The sequence below is a fragment of the Echinops telfairi genome, unplaced genomic scaffold, assembly GCF_000313985.2.
Source record: "Echinops telfairi isolate 266 unplaced genomic scaffold, ASM31398v2 ScPeMD7_3;HRSCAF=10, whole genome shotgun sequence".
Classification (NCBI taxonomy): Eukaryota; Metazoa; Chordata; class Mammalia; order Afrosoricida; family Tenrecidae; genus Echinops; species Echinops telfairi.
Genome location: NW_022103899.1, coordinates 32801192 through 32827846, shown reverse-complemented (window position 1 = coordinate 32827846; position 26655 = coordinate 32801192). Strand labels below are relative to the sequence as shown.

The 26655-nt window shown below is 43.6% G+C and overlaps 1 protein-coding gene across 1 annotated transcript in view; it reads right to left on the bottom strand.

Annotated features, from left to right (window-relative positions):
* Positions 1-7352: 7352 nt before the first annotated feature.
* ADAM23 (ADAM metallopeptidase domain 23) overlaps positions 7353-26655 on the bottom strand; it is a 206917-nt gene continuing 187614 nt past the window's right edge. The window contains exons 24-26 of the mRNA XM_045296710.1: positions 26507-26618; positions 14595-14685; positions 7353-7495 (exon numbers count right to left, since the gene is read on the bottom strand). Coding sequence (XP_045152645.1) covers positions 7447-7495; positions 14595-14685; positions 26507-26618 — 252 coding nt within the window. The 3' untranslated portion in view covers positions 7353-7446. The remainder of the gene's footprint in view (positions 7496-14594; positions 14686-26506; positions 26619-26655) is intronic.

Sequence of the window (26655 nt, the reverse complement as noted above, 5' to 3'; positions counted from 1 at the left end):
TTGCTGTCTCTATGGAAGTGACAACGGCTCGACAAGAGTGTTTGTTGTTACAAAATAGAGCTCTCCCTGATGGCTTTTACAAGCTAGGCTCCGGGTCTGCAGAGCAAGGAGCGCCGCAGCGCACTCATTTACCTCCTGAAGGCTGGCAGTTATTTAAAGCTCCGAAGAGATCTGAAGAACTCTCGACATGTTCTTCATCATCCAGGATACAGATTCTGTTTTGTTTTGCTTTGCCTCATTTGTATCGGAGCCATTGATGCACTGGTCCAATTTGTCTTTCAGTGGCCATCACAGTCAGGTAAATATTGTCCTAAGAGTGGACATCTGGAGCCATACGTGCTGTCTGTGCAGTTACACTAAGACATGGTTGGGTGCACTCACAATCAACCAGCAAAGGTACGCTGGTAGGTTCCACCGGGACGGCTTTTTCCATGTGACAAGAGGTCATCACATTGCCTCCTCTTCCTCCCGAAGGCCCACGCAGGACCAAGGTTTTGTTTTCTATAGGAGCCAACCGTGCCTTGGGGTTGACGAAAATATGGAGGAATAGTTATCGCCTCTCCAAGGCATGAATGATAGGGGGGGCGGGGAACTAACTTTAGTAGACAGGAAGTGTGACTGAACTTGGGAAATGATTTTGACCCCCACTAATTGAAGGACTAACTAAATGGAGCTTTCAAAGTGTTTATGGTTCTTCTTATCCACCCCCACGCCCCAGACTGAAATTAGCTGGGGATGTTTTCTGCTATGAAAACACTAGGAGTTTATCGGCCAGGTCAAGAAGTTCTCTTTAGCATTACTGACAGCCTCAGGCCCTCAGCATTGATCCTTGATGAGCATATTAATGGGGAAATAATCTAAAAATAAAAGCTCCTGAGAATAAATTTCAAACAAGCAAAGAAAAGCCAGCCAGCTGGAGCAGACAGAGATGTGAACATTACAGGTTCTTCTACTTGTGAGGCATTTATGAATTGACTTCCCCTGCCCAAATGCGATCTGGTTAAATATCACAATAAAAGGTCATGGAACACGGTTCAATCGTGTGGGCCTAGTCTTTTACCCCAGTGAAATATCCTGTGGGACTCCAGCACTTCAAACTGGTTCATTTAGGTTCCATCCCTTGCGGAGAATGTGCCTTCTGACTCAGATGTACTGAACCACGCTTTACATTTTAACCAGATTTCCAGAACATTGTCAGAATTCCCTGGGAACTTTGTTAGAATGTGGATGCTGTTTCAGTATGCTTGGAGTGGAAATGCAAATTCTCAGCAGGAAGTAAAGCCAGGCTGAACCTGTTCAAAGTCCTGTGAGGCCCTCTTTGACCCACTGGGTCAGAACAGTCTGTTCTCTGCTCCTAGAAGTTCCTGGTATTCATTATTCATAGACACATATATGAGAATGGGCTCAATGGCAGTGATACACCCACACACACGTATAAAAATGGGTATTTGTTGTTGTACTTAAATGCTGACTCTTTTGCACACAATTAATTGCTGTTCCTTGTGTCTTTGGGGCCTAGCATTGTACTGTAGAATTTTTTTTATAGTCGGTAAATTCTTTGGGAAAGGAATGATGAGAAAAGAAATCCCTGGGTGGTACAAATGATTACCACCCCCAGCTGCTGACCAAACAGTTGGAGGATAGAGTCTGCTCAGAGGTGCCTCAGAGGAAAGGTCTGGCAACCCACTTCTGACCAGTCCGCCAGGGAAAAGCCTGGAAAGGACAGCTCTGCTCTGATACTCAGAGGGTCTCTGTGAGTAGGAACTGACTCGATGACAACCGCTTTTCAAGAGAAGAGACAGGAGGGAGAGAGGGAAGTGGAAGGAAACAAGCTGTGAGGATCAGAAGATGAGCACCACTTACCTCTCGGAAGCTCCTCCTCCCCCTCTTCCTCCTCCTGGGTCCGGCTCCTGTGTTCCTTCCTGTACGCTGGTGCTTCTGCCATGTCGTGGGATCAGTGAACACCGAGTGACCCTTGTGGGTCACTCCAAGCTCACTTCTTTCAGGAAGCCTTCTTGTTTCTCTTTCCCACCAGCCCCACATTAGTTCCCTCCTTTTCTCTCCCCTGGCATGGTGCTTAAAACACTTGGCTGCTAACCGAAGTCATTGATGGGAAGCCCAGCCACTCCTCAGGAGAAAGAAGAGGCCATTCGCCTCTCACCTGGCTGCAATTTGTCTTGGAGGGTTTGATGTTAAACCTGGGTCTCTCCACTAAATTGTGAGTAACTATAGGCCCAATTGTGCGTGTGTTCCTTCAGTTCCTTGGCATTCCTGGCACAGGGGACATGCTTAATGTATAAATCAATGAGCGAAATCCCCAACCTTCGCACTTTGGCCTAAAGGTTACCTACCATAAATTTTGAAAGTTACTTATGTATTCTCTCATGGAGCAGTAGATGAGTTACTTCACTATTTACATTAGAGTTTAAAATTCTAGGGCGGGTGTCGTTCCATTATCAAGGGAGGTTTCGGTTTCTGGGTCACCTTTCCCAGACAGTTACCAAGGGAACGTGCCGCAGACCTCATTTCAATACCAACCCCCATTATTTCATCAAGGACAAAGAGCAAGGGTAATCTAATGCCTTTTTATTTTTATCATATCGTTCATGCTATTCTAAAAAATGTTTTTCTATTGAGTCCATAAAATTACATAGAAACTAATGATGAGCTATATTAAATGGACATAAACTGTCTTGTTAAATTCGTGGCTGTGAAGTTCATTTTCAATGTGTGGCACCCCCACTGGACAGAGTGAAACTGCGGTGGTGCCGTGGCTCTGTGCTAGGCTGCTAACCTCAAGGTCAGCAATTCAAAGCCACGAGCCACTCCACTGGAGAAAGACCTCACGAGCTCTGGTCTCAGAAGTTCCCCGGGGCAGTTCTACTCTGCCTTCTAGGGGTTCTCCGCATTGGGATTGTCTCGACGGCAGTGGGTTGGAGAATTGGGGATGGAGCCACCAGCCCAGTGCTCCCCGTTTGCATCGTGGAGCCTTGGACACACATTTCTGTGAGATTATTCAGGTTTGTGCTGAAGAGCACACCCGATGTGTTCAGTGAGCTTGCTTGTTGGTTTGGTTTCAAGGGGGGAACTGTGAAAGGGTGGGAAGCAAGAAGGCTAGAAAAATAAACAGGGGTAGGATCATGAAAGGCAGGTCTCACTATGAATTCCCATTATTTCATTTGGACTTTATCCTAGATGATATAAGACTACTCCCATGGGGAATGAAGAGCCCCTGGAAGGTTTTTGTCCATGCAACAATATGGTCCGACTAACACCTTTGAAAAACTGCCTTGTGCCAGTGCAGCAGTCTATGTGGCTGTTGAGGCTTGACCCAAGGTACGGGCATTTATGAAATAGAGGTAATGTCATCTGTTGATCAATACTATGTGAGGTGCGAATAAATGGCCCCTTGAACATTTTTGATAACATAACTTGTATGACCAGATAGCTCTATTTTCATTTCAGCTTGTACATTTGATGCCAGGTCAAAAGTGTTGCTGCTCTTAGTAGCCAGGTCTTCCTATAACTTTGACAAGGGACACTAAAGAAAAAAATTACATCATATAATGGTATGAGCTGAGTTTCATGCTCTCTCTTCTTTTGTCTGATTTCCGAAAAGCAAAGCGCTTCCAATCACCCCAATGAAATGGAATCCTAATCAGGAGCACATTTATCATTAGTTGAGATTTTATTTTGGGTCATCGAATGCTTCAATTTTCAGTGAGCCTTTGATTTGAGAGACCAGCGCTAAGACTCTGATGATCTCAGATGCACAGCCATTTAATCCACAATGCCAGAGAACCCCGGGGGAAAAATGTTTAAGAAAAGTGATCCAAATATCATGTTACAACATTCTATGTTCATGGAAATTTTAATACATACTTGACTAAGAGATGCATACAATGACTACTGAACCTCCACTTACAGGCAGCCAACAAGATATGAATGAGTTTATTAACTTCAAACAAAACTCCTGATTGTGCAATTAAAAAATTACAAACCATTCAAAAATGAAAATTAACAATGGAAGCAACAGTGACTATCGAACACGATGGGATGCCTTTAAAGGTTCAAGTATTGTTTGTAAAGTTCTTCAGACACCAGTCTTTGAGAAGTTCGTGCAATCCCCATCTTTGCATAGTAAAAACGAAACAGAACATACACACAGACACACACCACTTGGTCGAACTCCACAGCTCTGGGTGATTCATGTTCCAGAACATGCAACTACGTGTACTGCTCATTTAGTGAGCGTAGCTCTAATTCAATGGGCTCATGCAATAGTCCAGGGGGAGCAATGGAATCAGCGCACATCTCCTCACCCAGACATCATTGATCAAAAGTATCGCAGGTGAAATGGGAACTTGTCATCACTTAACACTAACTCTGCTTGGGCGACATTAAACAGTGATATGCTTGTGCTTTGAGCTCAAGTTAATAAAAAGGAGTGGCCACACCACAGAGAGTCGGCAAATGGATGGTGTGGGCAAGAAATAAAAAAGGAAAAAAGAAAATCCAGCAAAGAGTTTGCAACGATACACGCCCCAAACAATTTATAATTCATATGGTTGCATTACTTTTCAGTCACATACACTTCGCTTAAAGCTTGTGTATTTTACAGATAGAGACAAAGAATTTAACATTGGAGCATAGGCTTGGTTACCTATGAAATTGCCAGTGTAACATAAAGTTGCCCTGACATTTGCCATATGTACATACGATTTGGGGACCACTGTGGTCTGATTGAAAACATAACATCGCACAGTTACAATGTTGCTAGTGAAACGCTCAGAAGTTAGCAACAGATCTAACTTGTTTGGGAACCACCAAGGGTTTGCTTTCCCTGCAGTCACCATGGTCGCCTCCTCCCCAAGAGCCGTGCAACGTGTGTGGTGCACTTGGCAGCAGCTTAGTACCTGCTAGTGAGTCGCACTCAGCGGCGGGAGGATACTAAGCCATTCAGCCACAGCTGTCTGAGAGGCCAAGGATCTGAGTTTCCTCCAAGATTCCCCCAAGGTGAAGAGCCGCCGCCACCAGGTAGACGGATATACCCTGTGTCTGAGGAAGCCTGGAGTAAAGGCTGATGAACTCTGTAGCTAGGCCTGTTATTACATGTCATATAAATATCTAGCTCGTTCTAGAGAAAGACTGCAGGCTTGTGTAGCACCTATGACTCAGAAAGCAACGAGCTGGACTGAGCGGTTTGATGGGGGTCTACTGTAGCATATGCAAATTAAAATGTCTGCAGTACTACTGTGATGCTTGCACAATCAAAGACACCTTGAGGGGCCCGGGGAAAAGACCCTTTTTATCGGCACTTCTTTAGGAGAGAATCTTTCCCAAAATCAAAGAAAAAGTTGTGAGATAGGTATCAGGGCTCTTGAGGAAAAGCGAAAGCTAGAGGGATTCCGGGGGATGAGGCAGTGGACAGAACAGGGGCATGTCCTGTGCCATGAAGAAGTTGGCAGAGAACTGGGGGCTCTTTGGGGATCTTTAGTCAATTTGTCTCTATCCTAAGTGCATGCTCACGGAGATGACCATGCACACATCTTTACATTCTAGAACACAGCCGGAACCAAATGGCTTCATTCACTCATTCACTTAGCACTTGAAGGGGAAGCTATCTTGACCATAAGGGGAAAACTGTGAAAGTGTAGGAAACTCAGAGGGACTTGGTCACCCAGATTACAGGTGCAAATCTGCCTGGTGGGAAAAAAAAAGACGGTGAATTTTCATCCGGTAGAATCGCATCATAAGCCAGCAGTCCACTGGAGGATCAGCAAATCTGATGAGTCAAGCAGTGGTGCTTGAAAGCACACAGAGACCAAACTCTGAGTCAGTGCAATTTTAAGGGACAGAGTCGAACTGCCCCATAGGGGTTGTAAGTTGTCCCGTGGAGCAGTACAGTTCTTAACCTTGGCATCGCTAGAGCTCCTACCCTCAGACTCACCGTCCTTTCTACAAGTGTGAGAGAGATAATAATACTGACAGGAAGGTAAAGACGTGGTGGCTGTTCTCATTAGCAGCTTTACAATGGGGTTCTACCATATAGACTTTGAGGCAGGGAGATGGAGCCTGAATGAAATTTTGACAATAATAGATACAAATGACATGGAGAGCTTAACTTTTTCCCAAGCTTCCAACAGTTAAAAATTATTATTATTTTATTTAAGGCTTTAAGTTTATACTCCTTTCACATTAAAGACAGGGAAAGAAAATCGTCAAAAACAAAAACAAAACTCATGCGCTTGGCACTTCTGTGATAAATTTGAGAGGGTGTCAACTGTCTTACATTATATACATACATCAAAAATGTCTAGACTTGTTGTCAATACATATATTTGCATTTACATAATTGGTGTGTTTTTAATATGGGTATTTTGCTGTTTGTGTTGCCCCCACCCTGCCTCTTTTATTTTGGGTTTCAAGCATATCGACTTTAAATTGCACCTGTGTTGTGCCCAAACTCTGTGTATCTGTGGCGACCTCTCTTTTTTTTAAGCAAGACCAACAACCATTGTACGGCATGTTACAAGAAAGACAGAGACAGAGAGAGAGGAGAGAGAAAGAGAGAGGGAGAACGAGGAGCAAATGATAAACTCAAATGTACAGAAACCTTTACAAGAAAAATACTTCAATCCAGACAAGTGAAAATGATGTGTCAAAATCTCTTATTTCCATATTTACATTTATAAAACAACTATACAATAGCATCGCTGTGCAAATTGCAGTTCCCATTTCCAAAGGATGCTAGGTCCAGGAGAAAGGACAATGGGGTAGGTGAATCGCTGAGAGCAGGGCCATGGAGGTGCACAAGGCCTGTTGGTTCCAGGTGGTGCGGGGCAGGAGTGGATGTGAAGAGGCGCAGGCCAGCTCCGCGTGGCCATCTGTCACCTTCACCTTAGGAATTCGGTTGCAGGTTTTGCTGAGGATTGGCTTGCTAGCTTGTTGTATATATGCCATGCAGTTTGTACCCTTTCGAAAATTGGATCTTCATGCCACTGGAGTTTGTCATTGGTAGGAAAAGGGGGGAAAATCATGCCAAATCATTGAGAAGACATTAAGTGCCAGCAGGCTGAGGGAGGGGATGGGGTAGGATCCTCTGCTATTTGTAATGGTTTTTTTATTGCACTTAAATTTTTTATGGTTGTTTTGTTTTTCCTTCTTCCATTAGTTAGAAGAGAAAAAAAAAGATATTCGGAAACTGCTTTTCTAATATTGTCTTTTGCCCCCCTTTTATTGACAGGTGATGGGAGGGCTTCTTTGAGATGGCCTCCAAGAAGGACAGTTTCCTTTCATCCCAACCCTGTCAGCCCAACGTGAGTTTTGTAGTCATTACCAACCAAGGCTCCTGTTTCCAGACACACGAGTTCCGGCAACGTTGCTCGAAGTACGCCACACCCAGAATCCACCAGTACAAGGTGAACATCATCCAGGGCAGCTGACTCAGATGGGGCCTTGCTGGCTAGGATCGAACCTCCTCTTCTTGACATTTCTTCCGGAGTGCACCAAAGAAGATGCAAGCAGAGGGGGAGAAAATCCACAATGTTAATCGAGCATGAGGAGAGCCGGGCAGCAATGATGGCAACAATGCTAGCACCAGTGTGAAGTAATCGACCCACACCGAGGCAGACATTCCAAAGTCACTTAATATCGAAACGCAGAATAGCTGAGGCGTTTGAAGGGCTTTGCAGGGTAGCCAGTAAAATATGCCCAATTAAGGCCAAAGCAGCGTTCAGTTGTTCATTTCCAATCACAGGATGCTTCAGTGGCCCGATTTGTCTCCTATTTCTAAGGTAAATGGCATTGTTCATAAGTCAATAGAAACTGCCATCGGAAGAACTCTTCCACTGAGGGGACTATTAGGAGAACTGATAAACAGCCTAACTTTTCAGTAGTCATTGCCCTCCAGGGCCCAGGAGTTCTGGCTCAGCTGGTAGGTGTTTGACACGGTGGCAAGGAAGCCTTGGTGTATGGGCTCTTACCCCACTATGGAGTCAAGCATTTTTCACATTCAGAAAGTGGGGGGACAGAGTGCATGGTACGACAGTACACTCGAAGGAGAATGGACACAGGCTTGGGTTAGTTAAGCAAATGCAGCAGTTCAGCTTAGTTGAAAACAAGCAAGTTAAAATGCCTTGCTCACAGTGTCCAGTCTACTAAAGAGTGGATCCTATGCTTGAAAAGAGAAGATAAAGAACCAGCAAGACACTACAAAGGCAACAACAAAAGTTGGTTGCAACCTCCCCATGGTCTGGTTTCATGTGGGGCATCAAGCAAAGGGCTCATGCATGTCACCTGCATACTGAGCATGTGCAATGCTGCTGCCACAGAGGCATCATGCAAAACTGGAGACCCGGGAGTCCCCAAGAGCCCTCACACCCCTGCCCACTCCCTTGGGGCCACTTTGATACCCTCATAGTCTCAGGACCAAAGAGCTGATGATAGTAGACTTCTCCTCTCCCTTGAGTAATTTACAAGAACAAGAATGCCGAAGCACAGATTACTGCTAAGTCTTAATTTTTCCCAAGATGACCATTTCAGGAAAAATTAACACCTATTCAGAAGAGCTCTCTGTTCTTTAGTAAACTTTTCCTTAGGCAGCGTCATTAATAACCCGAGCATGTCACCCCTTGGTCTGGCCATCAGGGCTTGGAATTCACTCATCCAGTCCACCCCTCTTTGAGTCAACATCCTGGCAAGTAGGCCCTGCTGATGCTGCCCAGGAAACAGACAGGGGAGACCAAAAGAGGCGGTCTCTCCCCCTCCCCGCCCATTGGGGAGCCTTCCCTGAGTCAGCCTGAGGGATGGAGCTCAGAAGGTGGATGTATCAGGAGCCACACCTCCCCTCTGTGAGCCAGAGAAGGAAAACCTGACCCTGTGTGAGAACTCTAAAAGAGTTAAGGCTCCCCATCTTTTCTTAGCTACATATTGCTGGTACTCAAGTGAAATCACAAAGCAACACCTGCCTACTTTGTACCAAAATAGAGGGAAAAGCATACCAAGATAGCGCTGTACAGGGAGATGCCCACGTTGCCCCTATCTAAATCCTTTTAACCACATTTAAGGAAAGTCCAGATAAACAGCCACATCCAAGTTCATAACAGTAAGCCTATTTGTTCTTAAACAGAGACATCCAATTCCATGCCAGCTCAGGCTCTTAAAAGTTTCAGCCCCTTTGGAAGCTTAGCTGGCATATTTGGATAGACATGTTGTTCTCGGGGGTGACCAGGTTCCTAGGTCGGCCCAGAAGGCTGAATCCCACTGCACAGCTAGACATCTCCATGTGAAACCAGACTCTGACTACCAAGGCGGGTAATTTCAGGAACATTCTCCACCAAGTGCCAAGGGGGGAAAGTCAGCTGCCACAGAGGAGGGCGGAGCCCAGTGGGGAAGACAGAGAAAGGCATTCTGTCGGTTCTAATGGTGAGTGCTCCTCATGTATAACCCGGGCAAAGACTATGGGCCACTCGATGTGGCGAGAAGTGTCTAACACGAGTTTTCCAAACCAAGGACATTCCGGTTGACTGTGAGAAGTGCACCCATTGTGCACAGATATTTGGTGTCTTCCTTCTGCCGGGGTTGCCTATGAATTTCAATGCCCTCTGCTCACTGGAATTTTGAGGGCATTAAACTTTCTCATCATCACCTGTAAAGTATTTTGGGATCATTATAATATATTAGCGCAATCTATAAACCTAGCATCAGCCCATTTTTTTCAGCTATTTTTTGGATACTTCTGAAAAATCTATACTTCTGCCTTTGATATCTATGATCCGTATATCCATCTATGCCAAATTAAAGACAGAACGCTTACAGAGCCATAACCACCTGAGATCTGTGAAGCATTTTGGTCTACTTTCCATGGTGCATGCATTTCTGCGCCACTATTACTCTTTTATCTCTGTACACTGAGCAACCATGCTCCCATGACCTAGAAGCATGGAAATGGACCAATTCGGAACCTCTCACTCCCCGGGAGGCTGGACTGAGAGAGTTGTCCCGAGTCCTCCTAGCGGGCCTGGGGCCACCTAAGGTCTGAAAGGGAATGTGCCTGACTGGTGCTAGGAGAATCGGGCTCTTCATTTTACTCTGGGCTGTGGTCGTGACTCTCATTAAGCAGCTTTTTTGTTCGCTTCCTCTTGGAAAAGACTAGCTAAAATAGACCCTATTTTCTAATTCTACCAAAAAGAGATATTTAATATTCTGAGAAAACGTCACTAGCAGTATGATGCTCTGGTCCAGTTTCACCCATGTTGGCATCGAGCAATTCAGTGAGTTTTGTGAGGTGATCCAAATGGCCTCCTCTACACACCCTTCTTCGTGAGTCCGCTAAACGCCTTCCGGAGCATGTCAACAACACAGAACATTGGTCAGACAGGATTTCTTAGAGCCCAAATCAGGCACCGTATAAATTAGATGAGCCAGTCAGGGTGCGATGTAACAACAATGAAAAATACAACTGTCCTCTAGTTCCTAAATGTTTCCTCCCCGCTCCCACTACCATGACTCGAATTCGACCTAGCAAGTCTGGCTAGACCAGAGGATGTACACTGGTACAGATAGGAACTGAAAATACGGGGAATCCAGGACGGATGAGCCCTACAGGACCAGTGGTGTGAGTGGTAAAACAGGGAGGGTAAAGGGAGAATGGGTAGGAAAGAGGGAACCGATTACATGGAACTGTGTGTGACCTCCTCCCTGGGGGACAGACAACCGAATAGTGGGTGAAGGGAGACGTCGGACAGGGAAAGATATGACAAAATACCCATTTATAAACTATCAAGGGCTGATGAGGGAGGGGGGAGCGGGGAGGGAGGGGAAAAATGAGGACCTAATGCCGGGGGTTTAAGTGGAAAGAAAATGTTTTGAGAAACGATGTACAAATGCGCTTTACACAATTGATGTGTGTATGGATTGGGATAACAGTTGTATGAGCCCCTAATAAAATGTTTAAAAAAAAAATTAGTGACCCAAGTGACTTCTCAGAGAAAGGAAACTACATATGACAATGAAGCAGACTACTTACATGAGCCATGTTGGACGGCTCGAGCAGTTTCACCACAGCCACTCCTGGTGGTGGTAGAAAGCCCCTTTGCCACTGAATCCCAGGGACAGAGCAGGTGGCAGAACATGAGGATAGTTCCACACACTGAGACATCCTCCCAGGGCTCAATATCTGTCCTGGAACCCATGTTGTTTAAATGTTCCAGCATACTATGTTACGTGAACCTTCTTGTCGTTTCCTACCTGTCCCCTCCCATGTCCTTTCGTTAGCATCAGCCCTCATCTGTTCTACTTTGCGCCTTTCCAAAGCTTTCGGGGAGCTGTCCCTAAACTGATCCTTCATCTAGCCACTGTGTTCCCGGTGACCAGTGGAAACAAGAGCCTTCCTTGTCCAATTGAACACACAAAGGATTGCGACCTTCGGGTAAGGAAGAGAGTGTTCAGGGAAGTCAAGGCCGATGTGGGAGCAATTTGGACACACTGGTGGGCCAAGGAAACACCTGCATTCCTTTTCCACAAAAGCCCTCAAAGGAAATCCTAAAACCCCAAAGACCTGGAAATGCACAGATTCAATCTCCCCTTAATAGTCACCTCACCCTTCCGCAGTATGGAGTTCAGGATCCAAAGTCTCCCAGGTGTCACCACCACATGTCCCCGAGAGGCCACGTTTTTCAGCTGAGGAACCCCCAACCCAGCCCGAGGAAGTTCTGTTTGCAAGAACCAGCGCACTAGGCCGGCTGACGGGAAGTCATCAAAGGTGGCATTCTTTCCTGATTGCCACGATTCAAATGAGGCTGATAACTGCGACGTACACATAAAGAGCACACATGCACCCGCACATGCCCACGCACACGCAGAGAGGTCCTCTGTTCTTTATCTTTTGGGAGGAAATCGGGCTTCTCGGAACAAGAGTGGCAGAGAAGGCCACGGCTCAGCTGTAGTCCTCATCTGTCCTTGAACAGGAGAGACACTGTGCGGAACAAGTAGGATACGCCCCAACCCCCCGAATTCCTCAGGACACTGCCTTCCAAGAAATGTGACCTGAGAAAACAGCACTCCTCTCTCCGACCAAGGCACACACTTCCTTCACTCTGAGCGAAACGCACCTAGCTCTTTCCGTCATCAAACCTGTTTCTAGAAGGCTTTCCCCAAGCAGTGTTTTGAGCAAGCCTTTTTAGGATGGACTATTTCCACCTTCTTTTCCTGAAGGAACCCGTCTTGATTTACAGGGAACACGATGGAAAAGTTCAAATGTTTTAAAATAGCAAATAATTATACTTCCAAACTATCTCTAGGCTCCTAATCTCCAAAGTTACCAAAACGCGAGCAAAAACCCTAAGCACGCTCTCTCCTTCAAGACCTAGGTTTGAAGGCGAGGCAGCCAGCGGAAGTCAGTAGACGCCGGGGCCACCATTACTCTGGAAAAGGCAAACCGAGACCCTCACGAGATGCCCGTGAGCGGGGCTGTCCAGGCAACTGCAGGTTCTCCACATATAAACTCCGAATGCTCAAGAATTCTTCACAAGCTTCCCCGTTTTCCTCCCTTTGTTTTGGGGCATGAAAATATTTTTTCTGAGCTACCGTGTGCCTTTCGACGGCACTTCTGGGAAAGTTGGAGGAGCTCGGCCCGGGGTGACAGGAGGTGTGTCTGCACAGCAGCCCGCTCCCCGCACCTGCGCGGCTGCTTTGTATCTCACCGTGTGTTGGTCCTGCCCTGTGACTCTTTTACCTTTGTGGCTATTTTGATGGCCAGACACCTTTCTCCCATCTGAATCATTCACACAGGGCCTCATCCACTTACACACACAGTGAAAAAGCCGTTTCCAGCCCCCCGCCCCCCCAAAGAAACATGCAGCTCAAGCTGTGGGCTAGGCCAGGCCACGGTTTTGAGGTCCTGCTACAGCCAAGTGCTCCATCTGCAAGCATAGAAATGGCAAATGTCACCCTGCGCGTGGCTGGATGGCGCAGGGCACAGTCCACAGTTGTCTGGGCCTGTCCTGGTGCCAAGGCGTCAAAAGCCTGGGGAAGAATCTTTTTAAAAAAATATGTTCTAGAGACACATTTATGAAAAAGTGCAAGAAAGCATGATACTGCAGTAAGAGCAGATGTGGGACTCGCAGAAAGCACAGAGACTTCTGAACAGAAGGGGGTGCAAAGAGAGGGTGTGCTCGCGTCAGGCTAGCCCCGGCGAAACGTGCTCTTTTGTTAGGTGTCCTGATGATCTGGGATGTATCTTGTTAATACCAGGACAAGGAATTTGAATGTTGAGTTGCGCACACTGTGTGGTTTCTTGGGTGTTGTTTGTTTTTACACGCACAGATGACAAAGCCATGTCGCTAAACAGATTCAACAATATCTCTTGTTGGAAGAAAGCCTGTCTGAGAGCAGCTTTTCTGGTCAAAGCCACTCAAAGGCGTGAGGTCCACTGGGTCTGCACATGACAACACAGGGAATGCCACCTTGATTTAAAGTGTCTCTTTGTTTTTAAAATAAGTCCCTAAACATGATATTTCAGTTGATTTAAATATTTCAGGACTCCAAGGATAAAATGGAATACAGTTCATCATGAAGGCAAATCTTTAGGTACTTCTGACCAAGAGATGCCTCTATTGAGTAATGATATGGGGCCAAGGTGGGCTTTGAAGAACATTGGGTAACAATGTTACTTTCCACTAGGTTTGTTTCTGTTGATCTGGTTGAACATGACTTTGTGCTGGGGAATATGAGGCACAAGATGTGTTATCTACAAATCATAATAATCAAGTCACCAGAGCAGGAAAAAGTGTAGAAAAGCAATTATCCAATGAATTTGAGGTGTAGAAATGTCCGAACTGGAGAAAACAAGTCTAAACTTTGTGATCAGAGTTAATGCCTACTCTCTGGCATGTCTATTTAAGGAAGCTCAGTTCAGTGAGCAATGTGCAAAGCAAACTAAAGGGTCACACAGAAAATATGCTAGTTCTACCTGCTGTGTCAATATTAGCAGGAACTGAGAAAACATTAAGTGTCGCCTAGATTTCAAATACCAGTTCAGTTAGCTAGAGAATTCATGAAAATACACATTTTAAAATCTGCTGTTCTCTAAGAATGAAGCCTTTCAAATCCTCCATGTTACATGTGAAAAATAATGATGTCTCCAGAATAGCGCAAAAGTTTAAATGGAGTCTACCAATGGAGTACAAATCTCTCTGAAACAGATGCAAGCACTTCGGATTCACTTCTCCCTGCCTACACGGCTTCTTTCCCATCTGTTTATAAAGGGATGTGCCACCTGGAAGCGCTGTGTCCTCTGCTGAAGAACTCCGACTAAGTGCCCTTCCACTTGGGCTCCTGGGTCCTCCCGCCCCTCCTGTTTCCCCCCTTGTCTGAAGATGATAGTTGATGCTTTGTGTTTCTCCTCTCTATCCTATTTCTGGAAGAACACACACACACACACACACACACACACACACATACTTGTAGCATGTTTACTTTTTTTGTTTAACTTTTAAAACTCAAAATCTTGTAGCAGGAACTCAAAACGTGTTTCTGGAAGCAGGAAAGAGAAGTGCAGAGCCACTGAGAAGACGACATGCGGCATTGCTTACTTAAATCCCCAGCCCGTGCCCCCAAGGACAATGGCGGCTACCAGGATGGCACCGGCGATGGAGCCTATTATGAGATTGGTGGCACTAGGACCTGTGACAAAGGATCGTGGGAAGAAAATCATATGAGCCAACCTATGTAGTTACCACAAGGGACAGATGGTTTATTGGTGTCAGGAAGTAAGTATCCAATGTAAAATCAAACAAACAAAACAAAACTAACGACATTTGAATAGCCTTTATTTACTTGGCTTAACTGTATTTGGGAAGCTCTGGACAGCTAGTGCGTGGGCATGTATCCCTTCTCATCAAAAGTCTGTAGCACTGGCACTGAACTTCACTCAATTCACCTTCTACCGAATTTGAAGCAAAGATGCCCCCAATGGCTGTTTTTACGTATTTTCCATTTCCCCTTCACCAATATCACAAATGAAATTTAGAAAAAAACATAAAGAATAAAACTGTATTAGAATTTGTTCAACCTGATGAATAAGCAGGGCATGGGAACAAAGAAAAATCCTCCACTTCAGCGCTCTTCCAAGCTGCCTGAATGTGGACGTTCTTATCCGTCGTTTGGAGTTGGTAAGGACTGACAAGTCAGAAAGAAGGGGTCGTCAATAAAGCGTGTCCTTCCTCTAGGAGGCACACTTCGCCACGGTCCTGACAGTGCTACACAGCAAAGGCAAGACATCAGAGGAGCGTCAAGTTCATTTGGGTAATATTGGGGAAATGGCGTTAACTTCGATTGAGCTGAGAATGTTGTTCAGGTTCCTGTTTTTTTACTTAGAGAAACTTGAGACTTTGAGATATTAAAAATGAATGGAGCAAGAAGAACAGCCAAATGAATAAATAAATAAGAAATCTAAGGTGGCGTTATCTGTCAGCTGTTGGACTAGTTCTGATGTGTAGTACAGTAAGCTCTCTGCCTCATTTTGGAAAGACGGAGCTAGGTGCTTTTTACAACTAAGTAAAGTGAATCACTGCTCGTTAACAGCACAGAACATTCGGTCCTAACTATCTATTCTTACTGCAAACGTCACAAGGACACTTTTGCTACTTCCTGTAAGGTCCTCTGTAGGTGGGCCATGCATTCCTTTCTACGCAGAAAACTCTCTTTTCTGTTCACATCAATGCCCTCAACTGTGTACCTACATGGCTGCCACTTCTGGTCACACTAAAACCGTGTTTTCACACAAAGAGCCTGCTCCGTGTTTGTGGGCAGACAGGTGGAGGAAACTGCCGAGGAGTCTCCTGAACTTGTGACATCCTCTTAGGAGGAAGCGCCGCAGCTCTAAAGAACAGGCATCTCTGAGGCCTCCAGAGATACATCCACAATTGCGCCTAAAAAGAATGAACAATAAAAGCAGTTTGATGCTGTTGTCGGGCGCCATCGGGCTTTCCAAGTGTGACAGAGTGTGACAGAGTAGAATTGTCTCACAGAGTTCTCTTCGTGGAATCCTTATGGAAGCCACTGGGTGGATTTGAACTACCCACCTTTCAGTTTGCCGCCTTGCACTTAATGGTTGCACCACAAGGGCTCCCGGAAAGCAGTTTAACTGCTATCTGTGGAGCACTCAGTTTCTACAAGGTGTGTTTCTAAGTACTTGACATATTTGGATCATTGGATCCTCACCCCATACAGAGGCAGTCAGTAGGGTGATGGCTATTTCTGTCGAACAGATGAGAAAGCAGAGGCTTCAAGAGGGTAGTGATGGAGGCAAGAGTTGAACACAGATTTGCCTGACTCTGTACCGTATGCTCCGAACCAGAGGTCAGTGAACTACAGTCCCTGGACCAAGCTAGGCACACCGTCTGTTTGAGAACATAATGTGTACCAGAACAGAGGCTCACTCATTTGTATATTGCTTAGGGCTCCTTTAGTGTTCTGACAGTGCTGACAGGCACAAACTTTGCTAACTCAAATGAAAAGTCATTCGAGGGACACGTATTTCCTCTGGATATTGGAGTAGGGAATCCAATTTTGAAACACATATTTTAAAATAGCTTTGTATCTCTATGAATGTACTCCATACTTAGACGTGATTTATATTCCCGTAAGTAAAAAAAGCTTAGGTGGCAATGAGAATAACTGCATAATTCATTAAAAAGAGTTCTGATCATCCTAAGCTAAGGAATGGACACAAAAACAAACATGAAAACAAAACCCTCTGCTCATGAAATAGCTCTTAACTCAACGAAAATCACGTTATGATTTAGAATAGAAAGTCTAAGAACAATTTATAATTTACTACACCAATTTTACTTTAACGACTACATTTACTTCTGTAGCAACTCTGGCAAAAATTAGAACTTGAAGAAATACTAGACACAAACAACAGATAAGCCAAGAGATTAATAAATAGCATCTCTTCTTAGAAAAATATGTATCCATCCACGGACTTACCTGTCAGAACCAGGATAGCCACAGAAACCAACAACACTGGAAAGGATGGAAACAGGTGCCCGTAACAAGGACTGTGTCTGACAGTAAAGGTCTCTGGGGTTTTGTCTGTCTCTAAAAATTAAGGGAGGATTACTAAAACTCACCCCTGCAACTTGGTTATGACAGGACACCACAATTATGGCCAAACATGATCTCAGCAATGGATGTGGGATGCGTATTGGAACGCTACCTTTCTTCATGAGGGATTTCACACATGTGCATGCAGGATTTCCTCCTGGTAAAGGAATGTTACTCCTGCGCATGGACAGAGTCAAAGTGAAAATCTACGGGGCACATTTCTAATTTTCTCTGAGTGTTTTACCCTGGGATATATTTTATATTCTAACCAATGAAGAGATATAAATGCACTCCAGTGTTTCCAATGTCCACTAGGCTACGACCTTCACAGTTCAGACCAATGGCACGGGAGTGAGAAGGTCCAAGCCTGGCTCACGTCCTTCACACAGGGAAGAGCAGGCTCCTTCAATCTGCAACACAGCGTGGGATCTGCAGATCTGCTTGCCTTCCTCCTCAGGCTGGAAGGGAATCAGTGGGCTCCGCCAGTGTGACGAAAGAGGGATGTGCCTGAAATGGCCGGCATGCCCAGGATCTGGCTGCTGGTGTGGAGAATGCCTGGTGACCCCTTCGGATGCTCTGAAGTCATCCCTGAACCACAGACCGGCAGAACAGATGGCACGGGAAGAGGCAGTTCAGTCATTTGTGAACGCTCCCTTCAGAATCATTTTTTAAAAATCACGGTGACCTCTTAGTCTACAAATTACCAGTCTCATGAATGAGTTGTTCCACCGAAAACTGGCAACGATCCTACGGATATGAGCCAAGGACAGAGTGAGCTAAATTACGGCCCAGGAGGACGGGACCTCCGTGAAAGCGACACGAAATATTGACTAGCGTCCTGGCTACTGCTCAGACAAATACGTCAGATAGCTTCCAAACATCCACTTCAGGCTCTGCAGGCTTTCTGTTTTTGACTGTGCTTCTTCCCAAATATTTATACAAACATCAAACTTAAATTAAGAACCTGCTTTATAGGAAAAAAATGAAGGGCAGGATCCTAAATATAATTGATTAAAAAAATCATGTTGAAGCTTTCTAGATGCCTTTAAAAATCTGAGGGATTATTAGTGGCTACCATTCAGATTTTGTTCAAGAGATAGCTCAGGTCACTTGGATTTATTAGACCGAGTGAAGATTAAACTCATGATTAAGCACCCGAATAGAGCGCTCACATAAATGCATTTATGCTAATAAGTAGTCAGACATCTTTTAGAATCACACTTTTTCAGTGCGATGACCTACAAGTGGAGGGGCAATGGAGACGTTTGGGCCATTGCCCCAATGATGAAGCGATAATAAGCACCCCAACACAGTACTATGCCCCACATCGTCCCAGACAGGAGAAGGTTCTCCACTGCACAAGAAAACCACAAGACACAAACACATCCAAATCACACCAGAAGTTGCACTAGCACAGGAGACAGTCACTGGGACAAGACACAAAGGAGTCAGGGACCAAGGGTCGCCTCACACACCAGGCACCACACAGAAACACTGCGAAACTCAAAGATGCTTACTCTATGCCCCACCCCGTGCCTCCAAAAATCACCCCCAGGGCCAGAATCGTGCCTGCCACGGCACCTATTAGCCTGCTGGTGGCCATGTTCGCTGTGTGGAGGGAAAATGGAGATGTTCTTTAACAAAGGAATCACACTCTGATTGCACTGAAAGCATCATCTCTTCAGGAAATCCCGAGTGTCAATTAAATATTGAACCTCTGCCTTAAGATTGGAAAGTAAGATACATACACATTGAATACCTTTGAGGATCATTTTAAATTTACCTTCAAAATCCACAAATATGGCTTGAAAACAAAATATTTTTATAAAGATTCTTAAACACACGGACGAAACAATCTGAGTTATACTTTCTGCAGTGAGAGGTAAAGTGAAAGTGTGATTTGAATTGTATAACAGTAAATCTCGACTTCAAGTACAAAAGGGGTAAACCACTTGTGGATTTCTGAAAAAAATTCTCCCATTCTAAAATATGCATCAGAAGCAAGATATTTCCAAAATTTTGAGCCTACAATTTACAGTTTTGTGAAAATCCTTACATACTCAAAACATTTTGTACATTAACTGTATTTTTTACCTGAAAAGTGTATTTCAAGTAACTCTGCTACAGTGTTTGGACGGGTTGTCTAGACCACCCACTGAGAGGAAGTTAAGGTCTCCGAAACAGTGTCGCTGGTTTTCACCTCAAGGACTAGATCCCTAGTGAGTGGAGATCGTCCCGCGCCCCTGCTCCTGCGACTGCTTCTTCGTATTGAAAACTCAAGCTGTTAGAAGTGGGGATGCCCAAGGTTTGCTCTGCGCAGACAAAATAAAGTTTGTGGTTGGAAGAGGAAGCCAAATTATTTAAGTGTGTGTGTGTGTGTATGTGTGTGTTGTTGTATGTACCCACCAACTGCTTAAGGGTGTGTGTGTGTGTGTGTGTGTGTGTGTGTGTGTGTGTGTGTTGTATGTACCCACCAACTGCTCTGTGTGAAAGTCAGAAGGCCAGTCAGCTTCCATGAAGAATCCAGCCTCGGAAGCTCCAGGGGGCCACTCGACTCTGTTCTTCAGGGTCCCTCTGAGTGGCAGTCAATGAGCTGCAGGTGTGGGTTTTGAGTATCCGTGCATGTGCACACGCATGTTCCCAGGTAGGCATTTTAACTGTGAACACGGCTCGGTGAAGCGAACTGTTAAGTTCAACTTATGTTACTCATGAAAATAGTGACGATTCCACGTGGCTGCACTTCCTACAGACCCTGTGCTCCAAGACATAATGAAAAGAAACTAAGCACTTGGACTCAAAGTCACGTTGTTGGTTTTTTAAAGGATAATATTGAGCTCACTTATTTTTCAACGAATTATTCTCTCAGAAGAAGAGAGCACCCTGGATCTATCTACAACCCTGATGAGAAACTGTATAATTACAATGGGGGGGTGTGTGATTAAATATTAGGTATGATGGGTTCTAGATGTGTTACTAAGCACAACCTGAGTTATTCTTAAAATATATATATATATTTTTTAAATAAATAAGTACAAAGGTTGAGACACAAGAGAAAGTCTACTGAGAGCCCGAGCATCGAGAGGAGAAAGCGAAGGCCGACCGTGCAATAGCCTGAGCGTCGTCTCAGGTCTTCACGCTGCAGAGGCAAACATGGGGATGGCAACTATTTCAGAAAATGGCATGAATTAGCATACATAATCTTCTAACTCTTTGGTGTGTGGGGGGGAGCAGGAGGTCTTAAATTCTAGACATTGGCTCTCATGAGAATCTTATCAGCTCTTCCGTTTGTATAGGAATCGTGTATGCTACATGCTGGAAGAGAAAAAAATCCCCCGACCAGAAATGATTACTTGTTGATTTTTAAATACAAAGACACATATATGACTATATAATAGATAAAATTAGCAGTTTTTAAAGGCGTTCAAATTTGATCTGGATGTAATTTCTTACTGTGGAAATAAGGGTGATACGGGGGTCTCAGATGCATGTTTTAGAAACTCAACCAAAGGGACCAGACTTTTCTGCAAAGGGTTCAAATATCCATTCAAGACAAACAGATAACATTTGTCCTCTCCATGGGACCAGCGCATGTATCTCCAGATTCTCCGCTGATAAGAACTCTTAACAAAGCAGGATAAAAACACGTGGGAAAGTAGCTTTTCAAATGTATTTTCTGCCCCCGCAGTCTTCCTCTCTCCCACCACTTTTAGCTCCAGTGTACTGACAATATGTGTAAATAACTGTAAAATAACGGCCTTTGGTGATTGTACTTAACAGAGTGATTTGCTGGTGTACGTAGTGAGTGAGTCAACACATTTTCAAGCGAACTTGGATTGAGTGGCTCACAGGTGGGTGGATGTTTGTAAAAACACATTTGAAAACTGGGGTCTTCGCTGGTCTTCATAGCTACAAAGAATTGATCACGTCGTCAGAGAGAAAATGATCTTTGAGGCTTTGGGGAGGGCCTCGGATGTAGTTTCATTTGTATATTAATCTATTAGGTAACTGTTGATTCATTTCTCATCCACTTAATGACACTGTTGCTGTCATTGTCCCAGGGACAATATTGACCAGACATGACACGTCCCAGCGCCGTAACTGGTAATGCATACCTTGGACGAGGAGCATCACCCTGCCCCTTCTGGACACACTCACCTTTCACGAGAGCTGGTTTCTGAGACCCGTTTGTGCCTTAGAACCAGGGTTTCTCTTTTGTTTCTGCTGACTGCTGCCGTCATTATTAGCCTTAGACCTTGCTGTCTAGTTAGTCAGTGTGAAAAGGTGGCCTTTTAAAAGAAGTATGTCACATCAAGGCAATTTTTCTCCTTTTCTTAGGATTTTCTACCTTGTGTGTAGAATTCTTCTGCAGGCAAGTCATGCTTTAAATGTTTTGGAAATGCTTTTTTTGAAACTACTTTGTCTCCCTTTTTCTTACCTTTAGGGAGCTTCTGAAATAAGACGGTAAAATATGCTGGTGGGTTCTTTCATTCGTGTGATTCCCGTGAGTGTAGCATCCTGCATCTTAGAACAAAGACTGCAAAGGCCTCTGTCTGTGGGGATTTAGTGTCAGCTACAAATTAAAATGAGAACTAAATACCAAATATGTTCTTTCGAGCTTGGAATGTGAAACTGGCATAACAAATATGCCTATGTAGCTAAATAGTTCAATAGATGAGACATACCATCAGATAAGACTTTCTCTTTCCCATGAAATAAAAAAAAATGTAAAGCTCATTATTAATACATGGAGAGAAGTAACCATCTAACAGGAAGCAAATATTCATGTAGAATATTACTTCAGTTTATGTTGTCAATGAAAACATCATTGTGTTTTCCTGAGCTTAAACAAAATGAGCCCGCCATTACTGAAGAGTATTAAGACCTGTTAAAGCTTCAGTTATCAAGAGGAACACTGTTAAGGAGAAAAGTAGCTAGGTCACACAAAATCACAAATAATAATCATCTCATAGAGCTAATCATCCTAATGATAGACTTACAGATCTGTCACACACACCCCCAAAATGATACCAAAGGATATACACAAAAGGTAAATGTAACACCAAATAATACTACTTATTAAGCCTTAGAAATGATTGGTTTCAGACTCTTAATAATAGAACACTCTTACGGACAATCAATGGCTATGCTAACACATTTAGTCACTACTTGGTGGGGGGATTTTTGGTTCCCTTTCCACTTAATATTGTGTTTTGATAACTAGCGAACAATTAAATCTCAGCTTTACATACGGCAGTGCAGAGTAACAAAAGAAAGCATTGAGCTCAAAATCGTCCAGTGTTTGGATCTTCATTGGACCACTAATTAACTAGCTCTGAACCTTGGTAGTTCCTTTAGTTTTTGCATTTGTAAAATAGTGGATCTGTCTCTGGCCTGAAGACTACAGTCACGATGAAATGGTCCAAAGCGTCCCAGGAGTGAGATCTCTCTGCCCATACATTACACTGAAAAGATGTGAACTATTTCAGTTTCTTCTCTTCCCTCTTACAATGATGGTGCCAACCATCAGACTGAGAAATGTTCCACTGTGTTGTTTAAGAAGCACCAAGCCACCGTGTCTCTGGACCGAAAAAAATAGAAAAAGGAAGGTCGTTGACACGGATCCCTCTCTTCTGGTGGGAATCCTCCATCTTTTACACACCGGTGAAACACATCCCGCTTTCCTACGGACACCCCCAAAATCCATTTCAGTTGGTTCCCTAGTTTGGAAGACGAGAGAACAGTGTATTTGCACGTGGAAGAAATATGTAGGGAAAAACATAATGTGGGGAAAAAGAATGAAAGAATATGTGATAGAAATTCTTCAGAAAAAATCCTTACACATGTGTTTGTGCTATGATATTGTCTGTATTACTTTCCAGTTATTTAGCTTGAGAAGCTGGAGCAAAGGGTCTACATCCTTTAAATTCTGGATACTCCAGTAAGTACAGAGGGACTTCAGTGACCTTGTGTTCAGACATGTTTTTAGTCCCTACCCAGATGGAGAGGCTGAGTTTTTTATTGCTCCAAGAACTCGTGATTAAAAGAAAAGGTACATCCAAATTACATTGGTTCCTTTCTGATATGCTCCGCTCGCTGGATGCACAATCATTCAATTTGCCTTTGCTTTCACCAGCTTGATCCTGTTCAATCAGGCTGCAATCAGGCTCAATTTGTGTCTCAAGTTCATGTTCAGGGTAAAAAGTATGCTTCTTGAATTGCTCTCCAGAACAAGGAAGCACATTGAAGCTAAATAAAATAGAATTTGTTTTTTTAATCTTCAGTGTCTTTATATAGAAAGACCTTCAAGTATGTCTGTGACAGACCAGATCATTGTAGGAGCTGCTAATTTTTATATGGCAATCCTTTCCACAGGTTCCAAACACTGAGCTCATAAGGCAAGTGCCAAGAAAGCCAATCTGGTCATGGGCAAGAATATACAACGTGCAGTTGTAGCGAAAAGCTTTCGCACTTCGTCCAGCTGTGGAAGCGAAAGTCAAGAAAGTATTCATTGTTTCAATATTGTGAGTTCATTATCTATTTTTTTTGGCAAGACAATACAACAAATAGACATCGATAAGCTGAGCTCAGCACTAATATGTACCATTTCAGTTGCCAAAAAGAAAGAGTGCGCTGTATAGTGGGGATATGCTTCTTTTCAAATAGTACAGTGGCAACAAAAATATTTGCTAAATAGATAAACATATAGTTTCTTCCTTGATATTCTTCCTTTAACCAGAACATCAAACCCATAACAAAGTGTCAAAATGTTTGACTTTGTTGCTTCCCACTTTGCCAGTGTCTAGTGTACAGATGTTTCTAAAGGCTGAAAAGAGTCATAGTAGGTAGAGCTATTATTTCCTTGTACTAAAACTGTGTCACTTTTCCTGAAAAGATATATAATAATTTACATTTCCAGCTGATTTGTATTTATTCAATTAATGAGTTATTTTATAGCTAATCAAGTTTATTAAAAGCTCACCAAACTTTTAACAACTCCAACACAAATGGGTATCTTTGCTCTGTTTCATTAAGGGGGAATCAATCACAATGATCTCCATATAACACCCACCCTGGGGGACGGACAACAGAAAAGTGAGTGAAGGGAGACATCGGTCAGTGCAAGACATGAAAAAATAATAATAATTTATAAATTATCAAGGATTCCCAAGGGAGGGACAGTGGGGGAGGGAGGGGGAAAATGAGGAGCTGATACCAAGGGCTCAAGTAGAAAGAAAATGCATTGAGAATGATGATGTCAACAAATGTACACATGTGCTAGACACCATGGATGGATATATGGATTGTGATAAGTTGTACGAGCCCCCAATAAAATGATTTTTAAAAAAGAATAAAAAATATATACGCAACAAGAAAAAACTATGAGATTAAGAGTAAATCTTTCCTTTTGAATATTTTCTGTATTTTAAAAAATATATCTGTAATAAATATGTATTTTGTGAATGATCAAAAAACCTTTTAAGCTAGTGTAAAAAAAAGCACGCTATCCCGTGGGGAGAACATTAAACAGAGAAGTTGTGAGTGCCCTATCCTCTAGAGGGGAACTTTTGCTTTGTGCCTCCAAATACTTTTTCTAGGGATGAGTAGGTGAAGGAATAGAAATTAGAACTAGGCAAACAATAACTCCCTTGTGCACACAAAGAAAAATTGCCTTTAGTAAATCTACTCGCTCAGTTCATCTGTCCAGGCATCTTTCTGTACCAACCTCTCTCAAAGACAACTTGAGGAATCAGCATCAAGATCTTTAAGCGAATCACTTACTTACTTACTAAGGAAAGCTCTGTGGGAAAGAATGGCCATTTCTCTCATCGTGGTTTAAAGCTTCTCTCAAGCTAAATTCTGATGGAAGTTCTAAGAACTTTGTGTTCGGAAGTGTAGATAATGAGTAAGTGTAGAAAAGGAATTGATTCTCATTCAGATATAGAACAACAGAAACTGACCATGAAGGGTGTAATTATGATTCATACAGAACGTTGGTATCATGGGCATCGTAAGCAATGCATGCAATGGGGTTGAACTGCCCATTGCCAGTGAGCTGTCCACACAGGGCAGCCTAGATCTTGTCAGGGATTGAGGACTACCGGGCCTCCTGGGAGTCATAGGTTCTCATCTGAACTATCCTGAAGTGTGGGGAGTTCAAAGGAATTTTTTATCCCAAACTAGGCGGATTAGAATGATAGGAAATCTGTCTGTGTTTTCCTACATGTCGGAGAAAAGTGTGGCATCTACTCCTCTCATTAGCAGTAACACACAAACAAAAACCTTGAAATGTGATATTATTTGGGTACACCATGTATCCTAGTGACTTGCTGGCTTAATCACTAATGTAGGCTATTCAGGAATACGGCAATAAGTGGGGTAATAACTCTTGTTTGTTGTGACTGATGAATTTCCTAGATCTCTAGGTCTGAAAGTCATATAAAAGGATGGGTGGGGAAAATAATGACCTGATTCATGATGACACAGACCACATAGCAACACAATGGAACGGAAGACAGCATGAACCTGAGATTTGGCCCTGGGGTCCCTGTTACAGACCTGTATCTCCTAAGTTGGATAACACAATGCATCTCCGGAAGGCCTTCAACTAGCCATTGCCACGGAGTCGATTCTGATTCATAGCGACCCTGTAAGACAGAGTCGAACTGCCCCAGTAGGTTTCTCAAACTGTAAATCATTACAAGAGTAGACAACCTCACCTTTCTCCTGTGGAGCAGCTGATGTGTTTGAACTTCTGACCTTGTGGTTAGCAGTTCAGTGTGTAACCTACTATATCACCAGGGCTCTCTTTTCTTCAGGCCTCAGAGCCTGGACTTTCATTGGAAGATATTTTAAGATCTGAAATTCTCCTATCTCCCCTCTTAATGGTCGATTTAACAAAGGTCCACGTCTCTCATGCTTTCTTCAAAGAATTAGACTTCTGTTGAGCATTCCCACATCTTTCTCCTAAGCAAGAGGGTGTTTAAAAAGAATGTAGAAAGCTCAGGCTTCCTTCTGGAGAGATTCAAGTATTGTGAAATGGCTAGAGTCTCATCTCAGCCCAAATACTTTATCTTTTAGAAAATTGACATCGCTTAGACAAACTATCAAAAGAAACTAATAAGGTTTAAAGAGCAGAAAGGAAAAAGATTCTTCTGTATTTCAGTATTAGAGCAAAACATGACCATCCAAACGTGTTTTTCAATATAACACACACAGAGTCCTAACTTGGCTTCATTTGCTTTAGAAATAAATATATATATATATATATCTAAATGACCAGAAGAGATTCTCTTATGTGCCTGCTTTTAAATCTACTAAAATGTTACACCAGTGGCATGGAAAGCATTGCCGGGGAATTCAGGATGCAGTAACTGAAAACTGAAATCACACAAACCCTTGGGTCCTTCGTCCTTGGGTGGGTGAAGGTTCCTAACCGGATCTCGGATGCTGCAGTCTGTTCCTGCCCAGGTGAAATCGCAGATACAGGTCGCTTCATTACTGCACACCTGTGAAGAAGGAAGAAGAGTCGGGCACTTTAACTGT